This window comes from Pteronotus mesoamericanus, unplaced genomic scaffold (genome assembly GCF_021234165.1).
Source record: "Pteronotus mesoamericanus isolate MK-2021 breed Mesoamerican mustached bat unplaced genomic scaffold, CSHL_Meso_final scaffold_507, whole genome shotgun sequence".
Lineage (NCBI taxonomy): Eukaryota > Metazoa > Chordata > Mammalia > Chiroptera > Mormoopidae > Pteronotus > Pteronotus mesoamericanus.
The window spans coordinates 10,126,052-10,150,021 of record NW_026555319.1 but is presented as its reverse complement, the minus strand read 5'-3'; the positions used below and the strand labels follow the sequence as shown (position 1 = coordinate 10,150,021).

Sequence of the window (23,970 nt, the reverse complement as noted above, 5' to 3'; positions counted from 1 at the left end):
AAAATATTGAGATGGTCTACATTCCTTCCTTTCATATGAAGTATTCAAAGTCCCGTGTGTACCTTATGGCTATAGCATATCTCAGTCTGGACCAGCCACATTTCATGTGTTCAGTAGCCACATGTGAGTAACGGCTACCGTGTTGGACAGTGAGCCACTCCACCTTGCAGCTAGAATGAAACTTCTGAAATGTCAGCTTTTTGACACATGTCCCTGTTTCTCCGTTACTTTCAAACTAAAGTCAAGGAGGGGCGGAGGATTGAATGAGGGGGGTGATGAGGCAGCAAAGAGTAATGGGGGGCAATAGGGGACAACTGTAATTGAACAACAATTTAAAAAAAAGTCCCACCAAGGCATTTGTGATTGGGTTCCAACTCAGCTTTTTAGACTGTCTCTTCACAACCTCTCCATGCATGGACCTCCAGCCTTAACACACGTCTCCCTCCCTGACAGGCACATCGCCGTTCTCCGGGTCTCTGAGCCTTTGTACAGGCGGTTCCCTTCACTCCTTCTCTTTCCACCTCTTCATTAGAAAACTTTTTTCCCAAGACCTAACTGAGATGCCTTGTCCTTTGAAAATCTTCCAGGATTTATCTAGAAAGAGTGAGTCCAACCCTCCTATGGGATCGCATGGTACTCGAATGTAGCTTGTATCATATTTCCCGGTAACTGTCCACATATGTGTTTCCCTCACAAAACCAAGTGCATCCCCAGGGAAGGGACCACAGCTTATCCATCTGTCTGCTCCTAGTGCCCTTCTCATTAAATGCCTGTCAGAGAGGGATCAGACACATTATATCACACCAATTCCCTTCCTTCATTTTTATTGCTTGCCTAGTTTGTAGACATGTTTGTTTGGGGACCTCACAATCTAACCCTCTCGTTTTACAGATGGGGAAGCTGGGGTCCCAGAAGAGGAGAAGACTGAATCTGCTGCCATCTGGCCCACTCCCTGGCTGGCTCTACTCGGCTATCCTACTGTTCACTGGTAAGTTTTCTGGAAACGTAAAATGATATTAGCTTGAGGAAGAGAAGAGAAGGTAAGTGAATCCGCTTTATGCAATCAGTGGTTCATGAAATAATACAGTGCAAATAAAATGTGGAAAGGAGGCTGCATTTCACATGCCCTAGGGTTGCTGGATGCGCAATGGAATCCTCTTACGAGTTCTGGTATAAAGAGAAAAGAGATTGAATGGATGGTTTTTGTAAACTTTTATCCCTTCCCGACCCAGTCGGGACTGCGTACAAGTGAGATCCTGCTGTGGTCTGAGCAAAGCCGGCTGGTGGTCTTTCTGTGCCTCCCTAAGTAAAAATTGTTTGGGGTGGATCATCTACTTCTTTGGTCGCCTGAAGCACCAGCCCTGCGTGTGATCGCGGCTGAGAGAGATGATTATCCTGTGCCAGGAGAGCCAGTCTGTGGCGATAAGGCATTGCAGAGTGTTGTTTCACGTTCTCCAATTCAGGTTCTGGTCCATCTGACTTCCTGGCAGTCTCAGCCATTTGGAAATGTGACCCTGAATCTGAGACTTAGGTATAAAGCACAATCCTGTGAAAAGGAAGCTTTCTGACTGAGCAGGTGTGGTCCAAGTGTCTCTTGGCAACCCCGTTTTGCTGGGAGAGAAGCCAGAGGGCCAAGGGGGAGGCAGCGGAAGGGCTAATTGGGAAGGCAGTTGTCTGGAGCCATTGAGCACAAGGTCAGGGAGCACATCTCTCAGCACCCGAGAGCATCCATGGGATACGGAGAGCAACGCCAATTTCATAGGTGCGTTTCATGTTCTAGAGTTAATACATCTCATGTTTCTAGAATTAAGAAAAGGCATCAAAAAACCAAACTCACAGAACACAGACTGGTGGTTGCCAGAGGAGGGGGATGGGGGAATCGGGTGAAGGTGCCCAAAAGGTGCCAACTTCCCAGTTATAAGGCAAGTCCTGGGCATATAACACACAGGTTATACATATAACATAGTTCACAGTACGGTATTCAGCAGCCCCCCATTTCTGTCGTTTTGCTCTACAGTTTCAGTTACCTTAGTCAACTGCCTTCTGAAAATATTCTATGGAAAATTCCAAAAAGAAACATTCGTCAGTTTTAAATTGCATGCCTTTTTGAGAAGCACCATGAGATCTTGCACCGCCCTGCTCCCTCCTACCCAGCGTGAACCATCCCTTTGTCCATTGTCTCCACGCTGGAGTTGCTCCCACCGATGAGTCACCTGGTAGCTGTTAGGTTGTCAGAGCGAGTGTTGCGGCATCACAGTGCTTGTGTTCCAGTCACCCTTATTTTACTTAATAACAGCCCCTAAGTGCAAAAGTAGTGATGCTGGCAACTCAGACAGGCCAAAGAGAAGCTGTAAACTTTACCATAGATATGTATGCGTTGGGGAAAACAAAATCCATAGGATTCGGTACTCTCTGGGGTTTTGGGCATACACTGGGGGTCTTGAAATGTATCCTCCTCAGAATAGTGGGGGACTGCTGTGTGTTCAAGTTGCTGAGAGAGTAGATCTTAAAAGCTCTTATCACAAGAAAAAAATGTAACTATGTATAGTGACTGGATGTTAACTAGACTTATTGTGGAGATGGTTTCACAATGTATACATAATGTCAAATCATCATGCCATTCACCTGAAATGAATACAATGTTATATGTCAATTATATCTTAATTTTTAAAAATTAAAAATGGGAAAAAAGAAGAGGCATTGTAGTTTTTTAGAAGAGTGGAGATGAGAATATAATGATGCTGTTATTAACCACTTCACAGTGTAGGGTGCTCTTCTCTGTTGGGTTTCCTGGCTTGACTGTTTGAAACCAGACACATGATGCCATTCTCGGTAGAGACAGTAAAGGTTCCAGGGCCAATCCACATCTGAATTACTAGTCATGCTTAAAACATACTTAAGATAACTATAAATAGGTGAAAGGGAACATAGTCAACAATATTATGATAAGTTTGCAGGTTGACAGGTGATTATTAGACTTAGTGGGATGATCACATCGTTAGGTATATAAATGTCAAGTCATTCTGTTGTACACCTGAAACTAACATAACATTGCACATCAATGCTACTTAAATAAAAAAGATAACTATAAATATACATTCCAGTGTTTTCTTCTACTCGCTAATGGGTCATCTTGTGTGCCCTGTCCCCGCCCTCCCACTCTGGACACATGGAGATAAGAACCCACTTCCGCAGCATCGCTTCTCACAGTGGCAGATACCTGAGCACCAGCTCTGATGGCGGTCCCACCTTACATTTATTTCATACTCTTTTAAATCCAAATGGGCACTTTCCCACCTGCTGCAAAGCTGAGTGATAAAACATCTGTGTTCTAGCCTTTCCTCTTTCTCTTGACAAATGATGTGGGTTTGACGCAGATTTCCTCTTTGCTTTACCTGCATGAGGGAGCTGGTGACAGTCTCTCCCCTCCTGTCCCACCAGCTCAGTGAGAGGACAGGCGCTTCCCCAGGGTGTCTAGAATTTGGCTGTGATTGCCCACAGATTCCTTTTCACTCTCCTGTTGCATTAGTTAGAAATTTTTTTGTTGCACGGGAAGGAGACCCAAACAAATGTGGCGTAAGTGGAAAAGGGAATTTGTCAGCTCCCCATCACTAAACACCTTGAAGACCTGGCTAGATCGAGGCGCTCAAAACGATGTCACCGAGATTCAGCATCTCTCTGACTTCATTTTTCAGCTTGGTTTTCCTCTGTTTGTTTGCAGTGTCTCTGTGTGTGGTGGTTCACAGAAGCTCTAGGCTCCTTTTATGCTTATAGTCAACAATTCCAGAGTGAAACTTCTTGTTCTCATCAATTCCAATTGAAGTCCTGGGATGAGCTTTAACTTGATTACCTTGGGTGTCCGTTGCTGAACTATTGGCTATGGTCAGGTCAATGTAACGCTTGGATTGGCCAGGTCCTGCTCCCGTGACTGTACCTAGCGCTGGGGTTGAAGCACTGTCCATCCCCAGTGATTGAGGGACCAGGGGAAGGGGCTGTTACGTGGTGAGGCGGGGGCTGTGGAAGCACAAGCTGCACGTCTTCCACACGTTTAATGAGGACTTTCCTTGACAGAGGCTCAACCACAGTGTTGGAACAACGTAGGCTTTTGCAGGGATTACAGCTTTCTCCTGGCAATGCAATTGGGATGCGGACTACCCAGAGTTTGGTCAGATTTCACCATTTAAGAACACAGTCCCCTGCAAGCATGCCCTCACTTAAGATAGCTGTAAGCTCAGGAGGCCCCGGCCACCTGCTCTTCTGACCAGCTCGCTCCAGGTTAGGGGTCAGCAGTAGCCCCCAGCTCCAATAACCCGACAGAACAACTCACGGAACTCACAACAGTGCGACACCCATGATCACAACTTTATTATAAAGGGTACAGATAAAGACCTTCCGAACGAAGAGATGTGGGATGAGGTCTGGAAGGGCTCCAACCGTGAAGCCTCCATGTCCCCGAGGTCATTCCCCATCTGGCACATCAGCGGATGGTTGGCAACCGTGGAAGCTCACTGGAGCTCCTGGCATCCAGAGTTTTTATTAGGGTTTCATTAGGGCACGAGCGATCGAATCATTAACCCTTTGATGGACTCATCTCCCTCCTTTCCCTGACCCTCAGGAGGGACAGACTGACAGATATCCCAGGACTCAAAGCCCCCACCCTCTAATCTCGTGACTGGTCTTTTGACTAAGGCCATCCCCCTGCCCCAACTATAGTCACCTCATTAACATAAACGCAGGTGTGGCCTGAGGGCCCCACCTGGAATAACAAGGGTACTTCTATCCTCTGGGAAATTCCGAGGATTTAGAGGCTCTTTCCCAGGCACCGGGGATGAACACCAGACAAGTTCCCTCCTACACAGCGGCCTCCTAGGCTGGAGCCCAGCTTCTTTTCAGGCTTGGACGGTCACCACCGCCCACCGTTCTTCACTGCCACCACTTGCAGACCCAGCACCAACTTCTGGCTGAGACTTTTGGCACCTCCCTCCACAGCGTCCGCAGAGGTCTCACCTGGGTCTCCCCGTGCACCCCCCTGCTCCCCACTTCCAGCCCCATTCTCCCTTCCTCCCAAAGCTGCGGCCTTGGAACAGTCCAGCTCTCCCCATCTCCTCAATGGTAAAATACAGGGTTTTTAGTGTTGGCCAAAAAGTTTGTTTAGTTTTTTCCGTACAATGCTCTAGTAGTGCTTAGTTGTTTTTAACTTCATTTGGAACAACTTTGTTAGATTGTATTGTGACAGCTGTCATATCAAAATGCATTTTTAAAAACTTGTCAAAATTGGTGAATTTTTGTGTAGCCATTTTAATACTGAAGGTTGAAGAAAATACACAACATTTTTGGCATATCATGCTTTATTATTTCAAGAAAGGTAAAAATGCAACTGAAATGCAAAAAAAAAAAAAAAAGATTTGTGTAGCGTTTGGAGAAGGTACTATGACTGATTGAATGTGTCAGAAGTGGTTTGCGAAGTTTCGAGGTACTATTGACATTTCGGCCAAAAAGCTCTTTCCTGTGGGACTGTGTTATGCATTGGAAGATGTTTAGCAGCACTCTTGGCCTCTGCCCACTAGAAGCCAACAACAGGAGATAGCCGATGTACTCAGAGTATCCAAATCAATAAAGTTATTGGTGAAAATGAAAAGTGTGTCTTTTATTTTACAGAAAAAACTAAACAGACTTTTTGGCCAACCCAATAGATAAGTTTTGACTCAGCGAAGAAGGTACTTATCCCAGGAAGCTTTCTCTAGCAGACACTTTTGCTTGTTGTGGCTAGCATCTGAATTCCTTTCCTTTTGTGGGGTGGGGGGTGGGGGGAGGGAATCTTGCACTTTATGAGATAAATCTTCAAAAGAGTCAAAACTTGCTTTCTCAGCCTTTCATGCAGCTTGGATGTGATCACGTGACCTAGGCTTTGGCACTCAGACCTTTCAGTTCTTCAAGGTGGCAGCCTAAAGACTCAGGGCAGGTGGCTCTCTCCATGGAGCGCCCCACTCCCCTACCCCAGGCGTGCCTTCCTTGCTTCTCTCTCCCCTACGCTCCCGGGGCCCTTCTTTTGCCTTGGTAAGTCCTATCCTGACCCATTTCTTCTACGGCTCCCTTCTACCTCTGTGACTTTCTAAATAAACTTTCTCTTAAAGTTTGGGGAGGAGGGAAGACTCAGTGTGAAACTAGCCAGAATCAGATTTTATTGTCTGAAGACACTGCCCGATACATCTTTGCTGACTTGCCAGATTGGCAAAGCAGCTTCCTGTGCGCTCCAGCTGCGCCCCTTTGTCTGTCACCACCTCCGTCGTCACAGCTCACGTGTATTGGGTCTTCTTGGGAGTTGCCTGTTCATCGATGCCTTAGTGTTATACCCATTTTACAGATGATGTATGTGGACGCAGAGACACCATCCAAAGGCATGCAGCTAGCGAGAGCAGTTAGGGATTTTCTCAATCTGATACCAGAACCCTCTCTCGTACCCATCATGCTATAAGGCCACTGTTTAACCCTCCTGCCCCATCCTGGAGGATAGAGTCGAGTTGTCTATTTTTATACCTCTAGCATCTCTCAATAGGCCCGGTACATGGTAGGTGCTCAGTAACTACTCACGCTCAAGTAGACGCCAAGGTCTCACCTGGCTCAGACACTCCATGAACATCCATGAGCTGCCCACCTGCCAAACCTCCAGAACTTGTTTTCCAATCTATAGGAATCGTTCTTCACCTTCACACCCCTGTTCCCATGAACGCACCTTCTTCAAATCCATGGAAAGTTGAAAGTGTGCCCTACTAGTCAGTTCTTCCTTTTCACCCCTGTGCCTGGTTCCTAGGACTTTGGGCGTGAGGGTGCCCCACAAAGCGCCTTTGGGTCATGTCCTCTCACCTCCAATTCTTTAGGGAGAAGAATTGCACATCTTTGGGAAGGTGATGGCAGAGTAAAATTTTGCCTTTTGGAAAGCTTAAATGGTTTTAAAGATGTATCATTACTGAATCTCTGGCTCTGCCCCCCACAACTAAAAATGGCCGGTTTGAATCCCAAGACAAAACCCTCTAAGTATTCCTCCCTGTGGTTCTTCTCTGAGCCTGGGAGCTGGGGGGTGATGTATTGTCTCCTCCTAGTCCCTCATCTGTTTTAGTTGTAAAATATCTTTTGTTTGAATAAATATCCCTTGCCTAAGCAGCGTAGACCTTGTTGCTGTCTTCCTTTTTGGTAGAAGGTTCTATTTTGCTGGCAAGCACAAGGGGCACATGATACTAATATGAGCCACTAGGTGGTGCTACAGCTCTGAGAAATAGTCTTGGAAACTGGTGAGCAAGAGGGTGGAGTAAGTCTTCTGATTTCAGCACCTCCCTTGCCCCAGACAGACAGACAGACATGTCTGGACTTGGCTCTGCCACAAGAATATCACCCAGCACTGGGCCCATTGCATGACAAACCCTCAATAAGTGGTAACTGTTGTTACTTTTAGTATCTGAATACCACATCCAAATTCCACACCTCCAGCTCTTTTTCCAGCCAGACATCATCCAGCTCAATTTTATTATCCAGAGTTTGAGGAAGAGAAATACAGTGCAGGGATCTGGAGAGGGAGTGAGTAGAGTCAGGCTGGACCAACAAGGAACAGGGACTGGAAGGTTGAGACTGGGGTGTGGGGGTGAGGGGAGTTGCTACTTGGAAGTACCTCCCTTTAGAACATTGGCAGAGAACCCTACTATGTCATCATGAGCATCCATGAGAGTAGGCAGGAAGCAGAAACACAACGTAGACTGGCTGTCCTCCACTGGGACAGCTGGTCGACTCAGATCCAGACTATGTCTGGATGCTCTGGGGCCGGATGGGGTTGTTGATCCGGTTCTGCAGCCAGTTGATATAATCCTCTGGTGGCATATGGATAATGTGCTCTCGCACAAACTGCAGAGCAAATACAGTGGCAGCCTTAGATTTGGTCTGAAAGCTAGACTCCTGGCCTCCCCCCTACCCCCCCGCCCCCCGAAGATCCTGGAATATTTGTGATTGAGGCTGGTGGCCTCAGGATGCTGCCAGACATTCCGGCATCAGTAATACCGCGACCACCATGCCAGGGGTGGTCCTTTCAAGAAAAAGACCCCTTTCTAGCATCCTGGTTCAGCAGGCTTGTTTTAAGCCTCTTCTATCAATCCAAAGAAATTTGGGGAGATCAGGAAAACCCAGATGTTTGCAAATTTCTTCTTTTCTATTCCGTAATATCTTTTAAAAAAAGTCTTGTGTGCCCTGGCTGGTGTCGCTCAGTGGATTGAGTGCTGGTCTGTGGACCAAAGAGTCATTAGTTTGATTCCCAGTCTAGGGCACATGCCTGGGCTGTGGGCCAGGTCCCTTGGTGGGGGCACATGAGAGGCAACCACACATTGATGTTGCTCTCCCTCTCTCCCTCCCTTCCCCTCTCTAAAAATAAATAAATAAAATCTTTAAAAAAAGTCGTTTGTCCATAAACGGGGTCAAACCACTACTTGGTTCATAGACCACTTTGAGAATTGATGATAACTATGGGCTTGCTTCCAGGAAAGGGTTAAGACGCAGACTATAGTTTCAGATAGTCCTAGAGTAGGACACCCCACATCCAGGTCATCAGAAGTTCTGTGATGTCCTTAGCTGGAGAGGAACACGCTAAGTTTTACTAGCTGGGACTTCAACCTCCCCTCAGAGAACTGGGGGGCCTCCATATCCCCCCTCCTCTTACCCATTCAGAGATTGCCCCATAACGGGCAGGTTAAATGTGGACCCCTTAACTGGCTCCCTAGGCGAAGGTTGGACAGTCGCTGTAGAGTTCGTTTTGGACTAGCTGGCTAGAGTCTTTCCTGACAGAGCCTCCGGCTCGTTTTCTCTCAAACCCAGGGACTGCCAGTGAGTTCCTCCAATGATTCCAGTTCCATTCTGCTCTGGTGCCTTTGCACATGCCTTTCCCTCTCCTTGACCTGCCCTTTCCCCTTCTCTTCATGGTGCTGTCTTTTCATCGTTCAGGTCTCAGCTTAAAAGTCACCTTCCCCAGTCGCCCCAGTTAAGGTAGGTCCCCTCTACCTTTATCTTGAACAACTACTCCTCACACTTAATTGTGCATACAGATTACTGGGGATCACATTTACAGCAGAGTCTCAGTTGGTGGGGATGGTATGGGGCCTGAGAACCTGCATTTCTAACAAGCACCCAGGGAAATGCTGTGGGTCTGCAGGCGACATTTTAAGTAGCCAGGTTTAGAGGGCTGCTTGTGATGACTGCCACTTCTTTTATCCACTCAACCATTTATTTCTCTCTCTCCAAAGCCTTCAAGTTTCCAGGGCACAATTTACAAACATGTATAATGTCCCCAGGAGTTGAACAATCAAGGTCACGTGACAATTCCTTGTCTATTAGATAATAAACTCCACGAAGGTAGAGATCTTTGTCTTTTTACATGTGCTCCCAGCCCTCATACGGTGCCTGGGTGTTGAGAGATGATTGCATGAGAGCGCCAATTCGTTGTGGGGGAAAGCAAAGGGCAGTTACCTCAATGGCCACAGCGATGTCTGGGGAGCACAGTTCCCAGATTCTCAGGTCCTGTAGCACCTTCAGGAGGACAGGGGGTCTGATCCTCAGGTCCAGGTTTTCCCCAAACTTCTGCAGTTTTGCCAAGATCTTTTTGGCGGGGCGGAAATTCTTCAGGTCTTCAGGGAGTTTGGACAGAAGATCAAAGTACCTTCAATTTCAGGAAGAGAGGGCTGGTTAGGAAGCCACCAGGAAGTGGGTCCGGGCATCTCAGGTCCTGCACCTCCACTTCCTTTCCACCTCTCGTGTGTTGTCTGCAGGGCAGCACTGGCTTTGTCTGGGGGACTCTCCTCCATCCAACATGTAAGGGTCAGGCAAGTCTTTAAGTTTCTAAGGGTGGTAAGAGCTGGAGCACGACTTGCATTTCATTTAACAAGCAAATTAGGGATGTGCTTTAAAGAGATGGGTTTATGATTTTTCTATCAAGCAGATACCAGGAAAAGCTTACAGGAAAGGAAGGGACACAGAGACCTTGAAGCTTCACGTTTGAGAGTGAATCAGGCCAGGGAGGACATGGACATACCTGTGGGATACTTTCCAGGATGCAGGAGGCTCTCCCACAGGAGATGATAGAAGTGGGGGGAGGGGAATAAAGAGGGGGAGGAAGTGCGTGTGTATTTGCCACGTCTCTGTAGTGAGTAAGCTTGGGCCACAGCTCTGTGTGTTTCAGCGGGTTTTGAGAACGTTTCTGAATGCTGGGACAGAGTGTGAGGGTAATCTGGTCATTCATGGTGGGAACAAGGTAGGTTCTAACCTGGAGGCGGTTCAGCTGTGATCTGAGTTTAAGGGCTTCTCTTTAATAAAGGAGGTGGGCAGCATCTCTTAAAATAAAAGGTCCCCTCCCTGATATATATGGTGGAAAAATTTGAAGAAATTGACCATCCACTGTACATTTTGGGCTCCTCATACTGTTTTATATTTTATACTTTTATGATATACATTTATATATATTTATTCATGTCTCTTTGTAAGCTCCCGTTCCACATTATTAAAATCACGGAAGGAATTCTGGGTATGTTTTTAGACTTTCTCATCTTACTCTGAGAACTTGATTTACTTGCCCTGCCAGGATTAGGTTCGTAAAATCACAGTTCATCCGCCTCCAATTCTATGTTGCAGATGAGTGTAGAGACTGGGGTCAGGCAGGGGTTTAAATCCTCACGTTCCCTTGTTTGCAAAGTGGGGATTAATACGTACCCTTCGGGATTTTTGTAGGAAATAAAATAATTTATGAACATTGCTTAGGGTGGTGTCTGCCATTGCATAATTACTCAAGTCATGTTGCTATTTGTCATACTTATTATCACTCCTGGACAACACTAGCGTTCCTAGGGTACGCCTATTTGCTTTTGTAGCCTTCAGGGGTTAGGTTATTTGGGGAACACAGTGATGGCCCCTCAGGCCTGTGCTCTGTAGAAGTTTTCAGGTTGGTTTACTTCATCTGCTGCTCCTATAGCGACTGGCAAGTTAGTCCTTATTTGCAAAAGTCTGAATCAAACAGAAGACAAATACAGAGAACAGAGCCTGTTGGATTGCCTGTGCTTCAGGAACTAAATGATTTTTGCCTGACTATGCTCTGGAGACAGCCTGTTGCGGGGGGCCTCTTGCTGGCCAAGGACAGTTTTTGAGAGATCCCTGTCTATGTCTTGAAGGCAAATGGGATCAAATTGTGCTTTTGTAACAACAGCCCTCCCTTCTCCCCTCCAAGCATCATCTTATCCGGCGTTTGGGATCTTTACCAGTGATCTGCAACTTCTTGTGCATCTCCTTTTACTGTGGAGACTTTATGTCTCATTTTTGCTATATCCTTTTGAAAATTCGAGGCGAGGATAAAAGCATGGAACTTCTGGAGGCCTCTCTCTTCTTGGCGCCTGCAGCACAGGTTGTATGAGAAAGAGGAAGGAGAATCAGATCCCTGTCTCCTTTAACCATCCTAGCTGCCCTTTGAGATCTGACTTAAACACTTTTCCATTATGAGGTTCTTCTGAACCCTGCTAGCCACTGTTTAATTTACCATCTGGCTTGGCTACAAGATGATACAACTCTCTCCAAGGTCCTGAAATGCTTTTTTCTTGCTAAATCCCGTAACCGTTTTTCCCCCTTTATTTAAAGGAAGCTCTCGCCCTGTCTGGTATAGCTCAGTGGATTGAGCACAAGCCTGCATACTGAAAGGTCACCAGGTTCCATACCTGGTCACAGCACATGCCCGACTTGCAGGCCAGGTCTGCAGTTGGGGGCCTGAGAAAAATGTATTGCTCTTTCTCTCCCTTTTTTTCTCCTTCTCTTCCCTCTAAAACAAATAAAATCTTTTTAAAAAATCAGCCCTCATTGCCTCCCTAATTTTGATTGTATTTACACAGCTGTCTCATCTGTAAAATGAAGGATAATAATGGTTCCTGGCTCTCAGGGGTGAGAATTAAACAATATAATGCATTTCATGACAGCCACACAGAGGGTGTTTAACTCAGGTTGGTTCCTCTCTTCTCCACCCCCCTTATCATTTGTGCGTATGTCCTACCTCTCCATAGAGAGACTTTATACTATAAATCTAACCATGCCATTCCCCTTTGCTTTTGTATGCCATCGTATGTGCTTTTCAATGGCTTCTCATGTCATTCAGAATAAAGTCTTCTGAGTAACTTGCCCTCCAAGGCTCTGGATTATTTAGTACCTGCAACATTTTCGAGTTTTACCCCATCTCTTCTCTCGTAGAATTTTATGCTTTGGCTCATGATCAAAGTCTTTGAGATAAAGTTCAACCTCCACAGCCAGGCTGGTATGACCTTTTATGATCTGGCCTCTATCTCTAATAAGCTTGTAAGCAACCTAAGCCCCAGTCACACCTGGCCCCTGGCACTTCCTGGCCTGCTGTGCCCCTTCTGGCCTCTGGACATTGCTGTTCTTTTCCCTAGAACTCCCTGCCCTCCTACTATTTCTGTGTAATTCTCTGGGTTTGAATTCCACCTTTACTTGCTTAACTACTGGGTGGTCTTCGGCAAGAGCTGTCTCTGAGCCTACTTTTCCCATCTATTAAATGGGTCTATTAATAACGCCTACCCCATAGGACTGTAGTGAAGACTAAATGATACACCTGTGACTAGTACACAGCACATGCCATGGAAATACTGCCTATTTTTATTAAGCTGAAAATGTCGTTTCCTCCAGGAAGACCTTTCTGCCAGCTGTTGCAGGCTGGGCAGGGCATCCTTTCCCCGTGTCCCCTTAGCCCCCTGCTCACTTCCCTGATGGCCCTCATCACCCTCTGTGGTAATTGCTTGTTTACTTCTCTGTCTCCTTTACTAGACTGGGGGCTCCGAGAAGACGGGGACAAATTATCTGTGACTCCGTGGCCCAGGGCAGCCAGTCCAGCCAAACCCAGAGGGTGAGAGGTCAAAGGGTCACCGTGCGACCTTTGTTGGATGGACAAGTTCATTGGGGTGAATGCTCACTACAGTCAAGGGGCAGGCTGTGATGGGAGGCGGTTATCACGTTGTCAGAACAGAACAGCAAAGTCTCCAATGGCCTCCCCGTGCTCTTAAAATCCACTTCCAAGTGCTGCAGCTATCATCTGCCACTTCTCTGTCCTCTTCAAATTCTCTCTGTCCCTTTCAGCCTCAGGGCTTCGTATGCATGTTTCCTGCTGCTGCGAAGTCCATCTACCCTCTCCCCCCAACCCCCGCCCGCCACCTGCCCCTCCTTATCCTTCAAGGCTCAGCCTCAGAGTCACCTGAACTGAATTAGGTCCTCATGGTTTCTCCTTCTCTCATTGCACCCTGTTCTTTTCCTGCACGGCAATGATTGTACTTTATTAATTTGATTATTTTGTTTCTGCCCACATTTTCCAGGAGAGGCTATAAGCTCTCTGAGGGCAGAGAATATGTCCTTACTGTCTCCTGCTCTAGCCTCAGCATCTGCACCTGGCATCAGGTGGGGACACAGTCGGTGCCAGGTGAATGTCCCCTTGAGTGAATGCCTCCACATGTGCCCTTACTTCATGAGGATTTCCATCTTGTCCTGTAGACAGAAACCGGCCTCCCGGGCCACGCTGTAGAACTTGGCCTTCATGGTGTTACACACTCCACTCTTGCAGTGGATGAAGTCACGGTTGATGCGGCTGCAGACACAAACAGGAAGGGCTTGGGGCATGGGGCCCAAGAGACAGGCCCATGAGATAGGCCTCTCTGGGCTCCAGGGTGCTTTGCAGTGGGGATTCCCTGTACCCACCTGGACGGCTCCCTGCCCTCACCTGGAGCCTTCCTCACCAATTCTCTGGGTGGAGGAAAGACAGATCTTCCCAACCATATCTGGCTGGCGGTGCAGGCCTTATTCAATGAGCCCACAGTGAGACATGCGGCCACTTGCGCCCAGCGCATGTTAAGGATCGTGAGATAAAGATGGAGTTTAGAGCTGGGAGATTCAGGTTCAAACTCCAGGGCCACGCTTCTTAGCTGCATGGGTCAGGCAAGACACGTCATTGGCCAAGTCTCAGCCTGCTGCTTTGTAGAGTGGGGTAATGTTGCTGCCTCAGGGGGTTGCTTTTTAGGAATAAGGAAGACAGTGAATATGAAATGCTTTCCCCAGGGCCTGGCACAGAGGAAGAATTTGTTGCCATTATCTGTGTTGTTGCTGGGCACCTAGACCGTGAGCCCTTGCGCTGGGAGTCCCTCATCCTTCAACAGGGCCTGTGGCATCAGGGAGTCTGCTGTACACTGGGTTGTTTCCACACCCCTGGGAAGGTAGTGGCTGTGGTTGCCACAGACACTCTGGCCCGTCTCCTTCCATTGCCCACCTGGCTCACCTTTTAGACTTCTTCTGAATCTGTTGGCTGTGGCTTTCTCCGCTTGTACTGCTGGATCTGTCACTGAAACACAAAGGGTGGTTTCAAGTTGCCTGGAGTCTGCTTTCCACACAAAGGGAACTTCCAGGGTCCCCTTGACCCTGCCAGCCTCCAGGATTCAGGTAAGGAAGGTGGTTCTAATCTAGGTGCTGGTTATAGAATTCAGTGGGTATTTTCCCCACCTTTTCTTCACCTTTGCTCCTCCCATGATTCCTGCCTGAAGAGTTCTTGTTTCTTCTCCCCCTACTCAAATCTGGCAATGTTTCATGGTCTACAGCAGGTTCTGCTTGCTCCGACTCTTCTGGGTCCAACGTTGACCTTCTGTCTCCACATATTGGCAGAATGACATATTTCCTGGATCCCAGTTTCATTTGAATAAAATGGGTCTCTCTGCTGTGAGAATGAGCTCACTGTGGATCCTTCTGTCCTCTTGTCTACACCTATCTGCACTTAACCTGGGGCCGAGGGCAGATTTGGTGAAGGGATGGTCGAATCCTCCTAGTCACGTTGTCTTTGGTGTTCCTTACCCCTGATTGCTTCTTCGTCTAGGGATTCTCTTCTCTATATTGGACCCTTGGGCTGAACACCCATTTCACTTGACTTTGAAGGCAGACAGAGCGGGGCGCAGAGCCCAGCCTTGCTCTATGGACAAGGAACTCCACTGTGGATGGTCAGCTTCCTCATCTGTGACCAATCGGCTCCTCACACCATTTGGCCCTTTCTTATGTGGGGGCTGATTGGGTTCTCTGAGTGGCTGCTTCTTCCTGTGACTCCATCCTGGCTGGGGTTTCTGGGCGAGCGAGAGAAGCTACCTTGCTCCCGCCCATCCCTCCTCTGTGCCTTCTCCCAGGGCCGCCCCAGGTCAGCACCGTCTCTCTCCCTGTGTCCTTTGTTTCTTCCAAATGCCTTAGAAATGGACTTGACTGCTTTATCTGTGTGGTTATAGAGGGTAAGACTTTTTTGTGTCCCTGTGATGTGTGGCTAACCCTTTCCCTTTGCCCTGTGACATCTGGAGTCATGGGCGCTTTCGCAGATGCCTCTCTGAAGGAAAGGTCCTGGCCTTTTCTGCTTTTCCTGCAGGCTCATGGGGCTGGAGCTAGAGTCTTAGGCCTGGCAGGTGATGGAGCAAATGCTTATTCTACTCAGTGGGGGGTTCGGGCGGTGGGGTGGGCAGAGCCCCAGTAATAACACCCAGAAAGCCTTGTGTTGGATTCCAACGGGCTGCCCTATCCCCTGCAGATGAGTTATTTGGGGGAGTGTGTCGGCTTTGACCTTCCTCTTGTAAACAACTTTCTTCCTTTCTAGAGCCAACAATGTGACTCAAGGAGGAGGTGGGAGGTGAGAGAAGTAGCGTTATTAGCTGTGATAAACAAACAAACAGAAATATAAACAACAGAAGACCCTTTTGCCTGTCTCAGTCTCCCCTATCTTGCCTCTCGTTGAGTTTCAGCCATACTGAGCTTTTCTCCATGCCTCTGAGTTGCTTCCTGCCTCAGGTCCTTTGCTCATGCAGCTTCCTCTGCTTGGAACACCCTTCCCACCTCTCCCAGTCACAGGCCACATCATTCTTTCTTTACTTCAGGTCTCCGCTTAAATGTCTAACTCAGTCTTAGTTAGGACCCTGGTGCTCAACACTCCCCCAGCCCTCCACACTTCTCCTTCAGAACACTTTCCATAGTCATGGTTGCAGGGCCGAGTCTGCCAGGTTATTTGATAAATGCATGGCAGTCCCATTAAACCAGCGATTCTTAACCATGAGCAGGATTCAAGGGGTCCGTGAATGCAGACAGGAAGAAAGTTACACCTTTATTTTATCCAGCTTAAATGCTAGTTAGCAGAAATGGAAATCACAGGTATTTGCTCATCACATTACAATTGTGGGAGCTATTTTGAAGAATCATTTACCCTCGACACTAATCCAAACTTACAGTCATTTCTAGAGCTGCTGCTGAGTCTTGTTATATATGCACTTGTTAGAGAGGCTCACAGGTTACTACATCTCAGATGTGGTTGTAATATTGCAGTCTATCTTACTATGGATTTTGTTTTAAACCTTGGTAGTTTATGGTATGTATTTAAAAGCTTTTTTTTTTTTTTCCCCTTCTGGAAGAGTCAGTGGGCTTCCTCAGACTGTCACAGGACATATGGCACAAGAAAAGTAAGGACCTCAGTCCAGACAGTGAGCTCCATGAGGGCAGCCAATGATTGTCTTATCTGCTGCTGCATCTCCCCGAAACCTGGCTCAGTCCCTGGCACCTAGGGGGTTCACTGAATATCCTCAAAATGCATAAATGAAATGGGAACAGATCTTCCCTCCCCAGTAAAGAGGGAAGAACTGGTTCTGTAACCCAACCTCCCTACTCTACCCCTCCACTGCCAGAGGGCTTCAATTCTGTGGTTGGCTAGTGAGCATGCAGTTGCTGGGGAGAAGTACCTGGGCACTCACCCCACCCCCCAGCCTTGAGAGTTAAGGGGCTTATTTCTAGTGAGGAAGAAGAAAGTCACTCTTCCCTGCCCTGCTTTCCACGGCCCAGTGAGGAACACCTCTACAGTGGGCCCCTGGAACTGCGGGGGCGCCTCCCGACCCACCTGCCGCAGGCCCCGGTCCTCCCTACCTTGATTTGCGGGTGGTCTGCATGTCTTTATAGGCAGAATCGCTCTTGGTTTGTCTCACCATTGACAAGATACTGCAAAGCAAGAGGAGTCTCTTAATAAGGCGCCAAACCTGCGGTGCTCCCTAGGCAGCTGTTCTCTGTGGGAGGACAAAGAGTTCTCTTTCTAGGGCAGGACTCCTTAGACTCTGCCAGGCAGAGGAATCACCTGGAGAGGTTGCTCAGAGTGCAGATTCCTGGGCCATGCTCCCCGCGGTCTGGATACATTAGGCCTGGAGTGGGCGCCCACCCCCGAAGCTGCATTTAAAAGCACACATGTGCACACACCCTTCTGAAGCCTGTGTGCAGAGAGCACACTTTGAAACCTTCAAATTCCTCAGCATATTGTGAAGTAATGCCCACCGAAGTGTTTGTTTAAAAACATGATTTCCTCTGGAGATTCTGATTCAGCGGGTCTGGGATGAAGACTAGAAATTTGCATTTTTTATGAGCACCCCTGCTGACTCTGACTTGCAGGGACCTTTGGAGAACACTGCCAGAGGAGTTTGCGAGAGGGCTGTCTTCCCAGACCATGTGATGGCCTGAATGTACCATGTCCCCCCAAATCCATGCGATGAAATCCTAACCCCCCAAAATGATGGTTAGGAGTGGGGCCTTTGGGAGGTGATTATATCATGAGGGTGGAGTGCACATGCATGGGATTAGTGTCCTTCCTAACCTTCTGTCAGCACCTTGATCTTGGATTTCTAGCCTCCAGAACTGTGAGGTAGACATCTCTGTTCTTTATAAACCACCCAGTTTATGGCATTCTGTTATAGTGGCCCAAACAGACTAAGAGGAAAGAGGCCCGGGACTGGGTAGGTTGGCTGTTAAGGTTTCCTAAAACCCCAGAATTCTCTGTCAGCCTTGACAGCAGCAGATCTGACGTCTAAAGTGGGAAGGGAAGCGGGTTCTAAAGTGAGGAGGGGAGAAGAAATCGGCAGCTTTGCCTGTCTCTCTGCAGCTTCGTGGAGAAGCCTTCAATACTTGCTGCCTTAGTGAGGGATTAGGGAGATTTTCCTCCCCGAGGAAATGGGGAGGATGGGAAATTGCAACAGGTTCTTCTTGCTCTGTAACCATGGTTATTTTCTCATGAAAGTGAACACAGAGGCCGCATGGTGAGTTTTGTGAGGACCAGGTCCTTTCGTGTTTTTGCCTTGGACAGCCTCATGCAAGTCACTCATCACCACCCTTCTATGTCTATGCGACGTATGGGAATGGGTAGGAAACCTGCCTCATCGAGGTGCCACGAAGACTCTGTGGGGCACTGTATCTGCGACATAAAAGCAACAGCCTTCACCACCACTATGACCACTGCTGAGCGCTCTCAATATTCCAGGCACGTTTTGTATGCACTGTACCTCGCTACATGCTTCAGACAATTCATTGGAGTAGACATTATTTCCACAACAATAATAATGATAATACTGTGCTAGGATAGTGTCATTTAATCCTCATGGCAACCCTTTGAGACAGGCCGTTAACAAGCCTCGTTTTACAGAATTGGGATCAGGCTCAGAGAGGTGAAGCCACTTGTTCACCATCACAGAGCAACGAGATGATGAGAATGGAGATGAACCCACATCTATTTGGTTCCAAGGCCAATGCTTTGATGCCACCCAGTCTCATTTTGTAGATGAGAAAACTGTGTTTTAGAGAAAGGCTGAGGGACTTGCTCAAAGCATCAGGTTGTGAACCTGTGGCAGCCTGACTCCAAAGCCAGTGTTCATACCATGAGTTCTTACAAAGGGAGGAGACTCAGCGAGCTATCTTCATCCTTATTGTCTGTCTCTGATACTGATGAGTCAGGCTCAGCAGCCCAGGCCTCACGGGCCAACGTGGTCTCCGAGTGCCTGCAGGGGCCACCCTTCGGAGCCCCAATGTGAGTTGAAGCAGCAGCAGACAAATTCATCATTACAAGCAGAGGTGAAAGTGCTTGGTGAACTGTAATTATGGTAATAACAATAACCAATAAGTTATAGCTGGCATCTCTGTAGGCTAAAGGCAATGATGAACCTCTTCTAGTGCCTCATTTATTTTCAGGAAGCAATTTGCTTATTCAGAGGGATCTGCACTCGGGAAGGGAACTGCAGTTCTACCCATGGACTCTCTATGGCTTTTAGAAGCCAGGAGCTCCGTGGACGAGGCTTCCCACCCGAAGGAAGACACTTCATGTTCAAGTCGTACACTCCGAGCCAATCACATTGGTTGCCAGCTTGAAACTTCAAAGCATTCTTGTTGCTCTTAGGAGAGACACAAGAATCCTTGAGGTGGCCTCCCAGGTCCCAGACAAACTCAGGCCTCTTCCCATCCACTTTGGCTGCATTTTAGTTCTTTGAGGGTGCCATGGTCCCTTTGGACCTTGTTTGCATAGACATATGTGCTGTCCATAATGGTCTCCCTTTCCCTCCCCCACTCCAACTTTGGCCAGCTGACTCCTTTTCATGCCTCATTCAGAATCTCAGCTTAACGCTTCTTCCATCGAGGAGCCTCCTCCGATCCCCACCTCCGTCCCAGACCCCTGTGCCGTTTCCTGTCACAGGGCCAGGCTTTCCTGCAGCGCACTTCTTCTGTGGTTAGCGCCTCGCCCATACATCGTCACCACCATTCGCCAACAGGATGAGCGAATAGCCTGGTGGAGAATGGTTTCTGGAGTTAGAAAGATCTGGATTCAAGTCGTAGTCTTTCATTAATTAGCTGGGTGACCTCCAACAAATTACTTCACCTCTCTGAGCCTTATTCTGTTACTTCCTTATTTGTTAAATAAAGATAATAGTACCTACCTTATAGGGTGGTGGTAAGACCCTGGGGAGATGACACATGTGAAAAAGGACATGGCTCAGTACTCGTTGCAGAGAAAACATCAATAACTGAGACCTGCTGTTGTTAATTTCCTGTTATTACGTTGATAGCTTTTATTTGCTCCAGGAGTCAAGAGCACATACCTGGGAACATTTTTTTGTATCTCATTCTCCATCGTGACTGTCCTCCGGGCATCTTCCCGGACCATCTCCAGGAGCTTCAGCAGATCTGACGGGAACACAGAAGGTCACGGCCTGGAGGGCTCTCTGGAGACAGGATTGTGCCGCACAGGGCCCAGCCCCTAGCCTAATGTTGCCCCTGCTCCTTCTGAGTGCTGGGGAGCTGGAGAGGGACGAGAAGAGGTGGCCAGAAGAGGTGGCTTGGAGTGTCTGACAGGCTGTGAATCTGACCATGTCACTCATTTGCTTAAAACCCTTCAATGACTCTCCATTTTCCTTTAGGGCAACCTCTAAATCCCTCTGCGTGGTCTCTGAGCCCTTGTACTAGGACCAGGCTGCTCTTTTTCTGTCCTGTCTCATCTCATATCCACCCCCCGCCCCGCAACCTTAAATTCTACTCTAGCCAGAGAAAACTGTTTCCCGTTTTAAGAAGAAATCAGCTTATTCAGGAAATCGGCTTTGATCCCCTGGACCTGAAGTTCCGAGCTGGTCCCCTGCGGGCTGAATCTCGCTCACAGAGAGGTTTGGTATGATTTGAGGATGCCAACCTTTTAAAACTGGGGGGCTTCACAGAAAAATCCAGACCTCCAGCTCCCCTGGAAAGGACCTGAGATGGGCCTGGCTCCTGCCACACGCTGGCCATGGCCTTTAGCCAGGCGCCCGGGGCTGTGGCGCCCATTGCTCCTCATGGCATTTGTTGACTTTTATTTCATGTTGAATATTATTGCTTTTAGAAATATTTCCGTCCTGGGTTGGCAGAGGTGGGAGAGTACACATTCTAAGGGTTTGATCTGGGACTGACATGCACGTGTCTGGTTCTGTGTTTGTGGTGTGGGAGGCTCGGTGTTTGCTGGACAAATCAATGAATGACTAAGGAGAAAAACAAGGGGAGGATTCGTCCGACCATGCATTAGATTTCAGATGTTGACAAAGGAGGACAGTGCCTGTGGAGATGCCTTCACGCTTCCGCAGGTGCCTGTGGTCAGCCCCAGGTCAGGCCTCAATGCCATGGTAGAGCCCAGTGCCCCCCAAGACCTTCTGTGGCCAGCCTTGTCTGAATGCCGTCACCAGCTGCTTGGGGAAGGGCGTTCCCCCTCTAGGCTGTGATAAACATCCATGCTGGGCCATTTCCACCCCACCATCCTTATTCTCAAGTGGTTTATTTTCCTAGTCATTTGTGGTGACGATTCTATTTGACCTGAATCTGACCTTCACTGTGTTTTGTCATGCCTACCTCTCCTACGGCCGCATATCCCAGAATTGTGGGTATGTCCAGAAGGCTGTTAGTAAGAGAGCTGTGGCTGGTTACTCCACTCCCCTCCCGCCTCCTGGGAACCGTGTGGCAATATCTGACTTCTCCCCCACGCAGCCCCGGGCTGCGTGGATACCAGCAAGTGACCCCGGTGACCTGGCACATTGGGCAGCTCTCCGAGAAAATCGTGTCTAAAGCTCCACACGTCTCTTAATACACTACAATTTTTTCTCTGCTTACCAACAATGCCTCTGGGCAGGAACGGTGCCCCCCAGCATTAACCTCCGTCCATCATGTAGCTGAGGTTGCCTGGGTGTGAAGCAGGACAAAGCCTCGAGGCTGTGAGGCCCTGTTCACTCCTCAAGGCCACCTGGGAGAAGAGGCTTGTTTGGAGAGGGTGTCGATGCCACAACACAGAGTTTCCCTGGGGAAGGTCAGCCTGCGATGGACGCCCGCATCACAGGGACCTGCTCAGTTCTCAGTTCCCAGGGCTATGGGATGCTGTTACCCATTTCTCAGAGACGGTGGCGCCCTGTGTTTTCAGAGACCAAATTCTACCTCCAAAGAAAAATTCTAATTTTCTTCCTCCATCTTCCATCTCCAGCCTGTCTAGGAATCTCAGTCTTAAGTGAATAAACCCATTTCTTTCTCTCTTTGGGGGGAAATAAAGAAGACCTTTTCATTGTGTGGGGTTGGTTTGAGGAGGGAACATTAGATAGCGTAGGGTCCCTCTTTTTTTAATCCTTACCTGAGGATATATTTTTTGATGTTATACAGAGAGGAAGGGGGAGAGAAGGAGAGAGGGAGGTAGGAAGACAGAATTGATGTGAGAGAGACATCAATCGGTTGCCTCTTGCATGTGCTTAGACCAAGGATCGAACCTACAACCCAACCCGTTGGTGCACAATATGATGCTCCAACCAACTGAGCCTCCTGGCCAGGACTGGGCCCCTCTTTTGAAACTGCCTTTCAAGTGAGTTTCTCCTCTGAGTGTTCCAAGACTGGGAACTTCAAGGTTTGCAGAAGGATTGACCCAAGCATTGGTTTCTCAGGAGTCCCCCACCCACCCACCATTGATTTGGGGAGGGGATCGGTCTACTGATTTACATCTACAAAGACTTCATTACACACCTAGCCCTGGAAATTAAACCTTGGTCAAATAGTGTGTCTCTCAGAATAGGATTCATGAATTCAGAATTAATCTGAAGAGGTTTTAGAAGGCAATGAAAGTCTGAGAAATTAATCTACTTTTGTCAAAGCTGTGACAAGGGGTGGAGGTTAACAGATAGACAGAGGAAGAGAGTGAGGAGACAGGAATAGGAAGACTTTCTGGTGGAAACGCATTTCCTGGTCATTGTTGTTCCTCTGCTGTGCGCCAGGCTGGAGGTGAAAGAGACATTGTTCCCTACCTGTAGAGAGTTCATATTTCCTTTCCCTTTCTTCCTTAATAATGAAATAAACAAACAAACAAACAGTGTGTCTGTCTGTCTCTGCATGTACGTGTACTTTTTGTGTGTGGGAGGGGAATCACTTACTAGCCCAGTTTCCCAGTATACTTTGTGGCTATGTGTGTATCTCTGACTAAATTCTGGACAATGAGATTTTAGTGGAAGTGCAGCTGTATGGAACTTCTGAAAAGGCTGCTTAAACTCAGCTTGGAGTGGGAGCTTTTGTACTTTGTGTACTTCCTTCTGCTTCCAGACTGGAATGTGGCTGTGACGACTGGTGTTCCAGCAGCCATTTTGGATGATGAAGTGATGTTGAGCATGGCTGAGCATGGAGAAGAAAGACAGAAGGAAGTAGGATCCCTGGTACTCTTTTGGAGTTATTCTACCAGCCACAGACTGGTGTTCTTTAATCTGTAAGAAAGATAAACTTGTATCTTTTTACACCATTATTTTTCAAATCTCTGTACCCAGCCAAAGGAAATTCCTACCCAATGCAGTAGCTGTAAATTAATATTAAGTACTCAGTAAAAGCAACTACATTATACTACGGGAATTGAGAGGAAGGAACCCAGGAGAGTCAGAGAAGACTTTATAGTGGAGTGAATATTTGAGCTGGGTCTTGAAGGTTGAGTAAGAGTCCAACAAACTGAAAGGTCAGAGATAAAAGGGCATTGAAGACAGAGGAGGGCGCAAAAGAACGCACATTATTTAAGAAGAGGAAAGTATTTTGGTGACGTTGAAATGCCTGGTATAAGGTATGAAGAAGCGAGAGCAGGGCCAATTAGGGACAAGATCAGATGCAATATTTTAGAGGCAGTGAGGAGTCACTGAAAGACATTAAGCGAGGGAGCACTGTATCAGATTTTTAATTTAGAAAGTCTCCTCTGGCTCAACATAGAGAAGAATTTGTGGGAAAATGAGGGCAAGGCAGGAGCAAGGAGACTAATTAGGAAGATACTGCTCTCATCTAGGTCAGAAGTGATGACAATCTGGACTGGGGTCCACATGGGTCAGGTGCCAAAAGTGAGTGGCGTGGGCTGGTACAAGAAAAATCAGGCTGCTCTCCTGGCCTTTCATTCCCGCTTTTTCTAGACACATGTGTAAAGCATAGAGGTTAATGTGACTCGAGGGCAGATTGACTGGTTTCAAATTCTGGCTCTATGCCCCAATTTTCTCATCTGCAAAATAGCATAAAAAGTTGTTGAGGATTAAATGAGGATTAAAAGTGAGGATTAGGGCAAGGCAGAGACAAATGTATTTG

The 23,970-nt window shown here is 47.7% G+C and overlaps 1 protein-coding gene across 1 annotated transcript in view; it reads right to left on the bottom strand.

Annotated features, from left to right (window-relative positions):
• Nucleotides 1-7,791: 7,791 nt before the first annotated feature.
• CCDC60 (coiled-coil domain containing 60) overlaps nucleotides 7,792-23,970 on the bottom strand; it is a 126,127-nt gene continuing 109,948 nt past the window's right edge. Inside the window, exons 8-14 of the mRNA XM_054594162.1 lie at nucleotides 19,974-20,058; nucleotides 16,993-17,064; nucleotides 14,339-14,401; nucleotides 13,532-13,654; nucleotides 11,280-11,411; nucleotides 9,502-9,691; nucleotides 7,792-7,893 (exon numbers count right to left, since the gene is read on the bottom strand). Coding sequence (XP_054450137.1) covers nucleotides 7,792-7,893; nucleotides 9,502-9,691; nucleotides 11,280-11,411; nucleotides 13,532-13,654; nucleotides 14,339-14,401; nucleotides 16,993-17,064; nucleotides 19,974-20,058 — 767 coding nt within the window. The remainder of the gene's footprint in view (nucleotides 7,894-9,501; nucleotides 9,692-11,279; nucleotides 11,412-13,531; nucleotides 13,655-14,338; nucleotides 14,402-16,992; nucleotides 17,065-19,973; nucleotides 20,059-23,970) is intronic.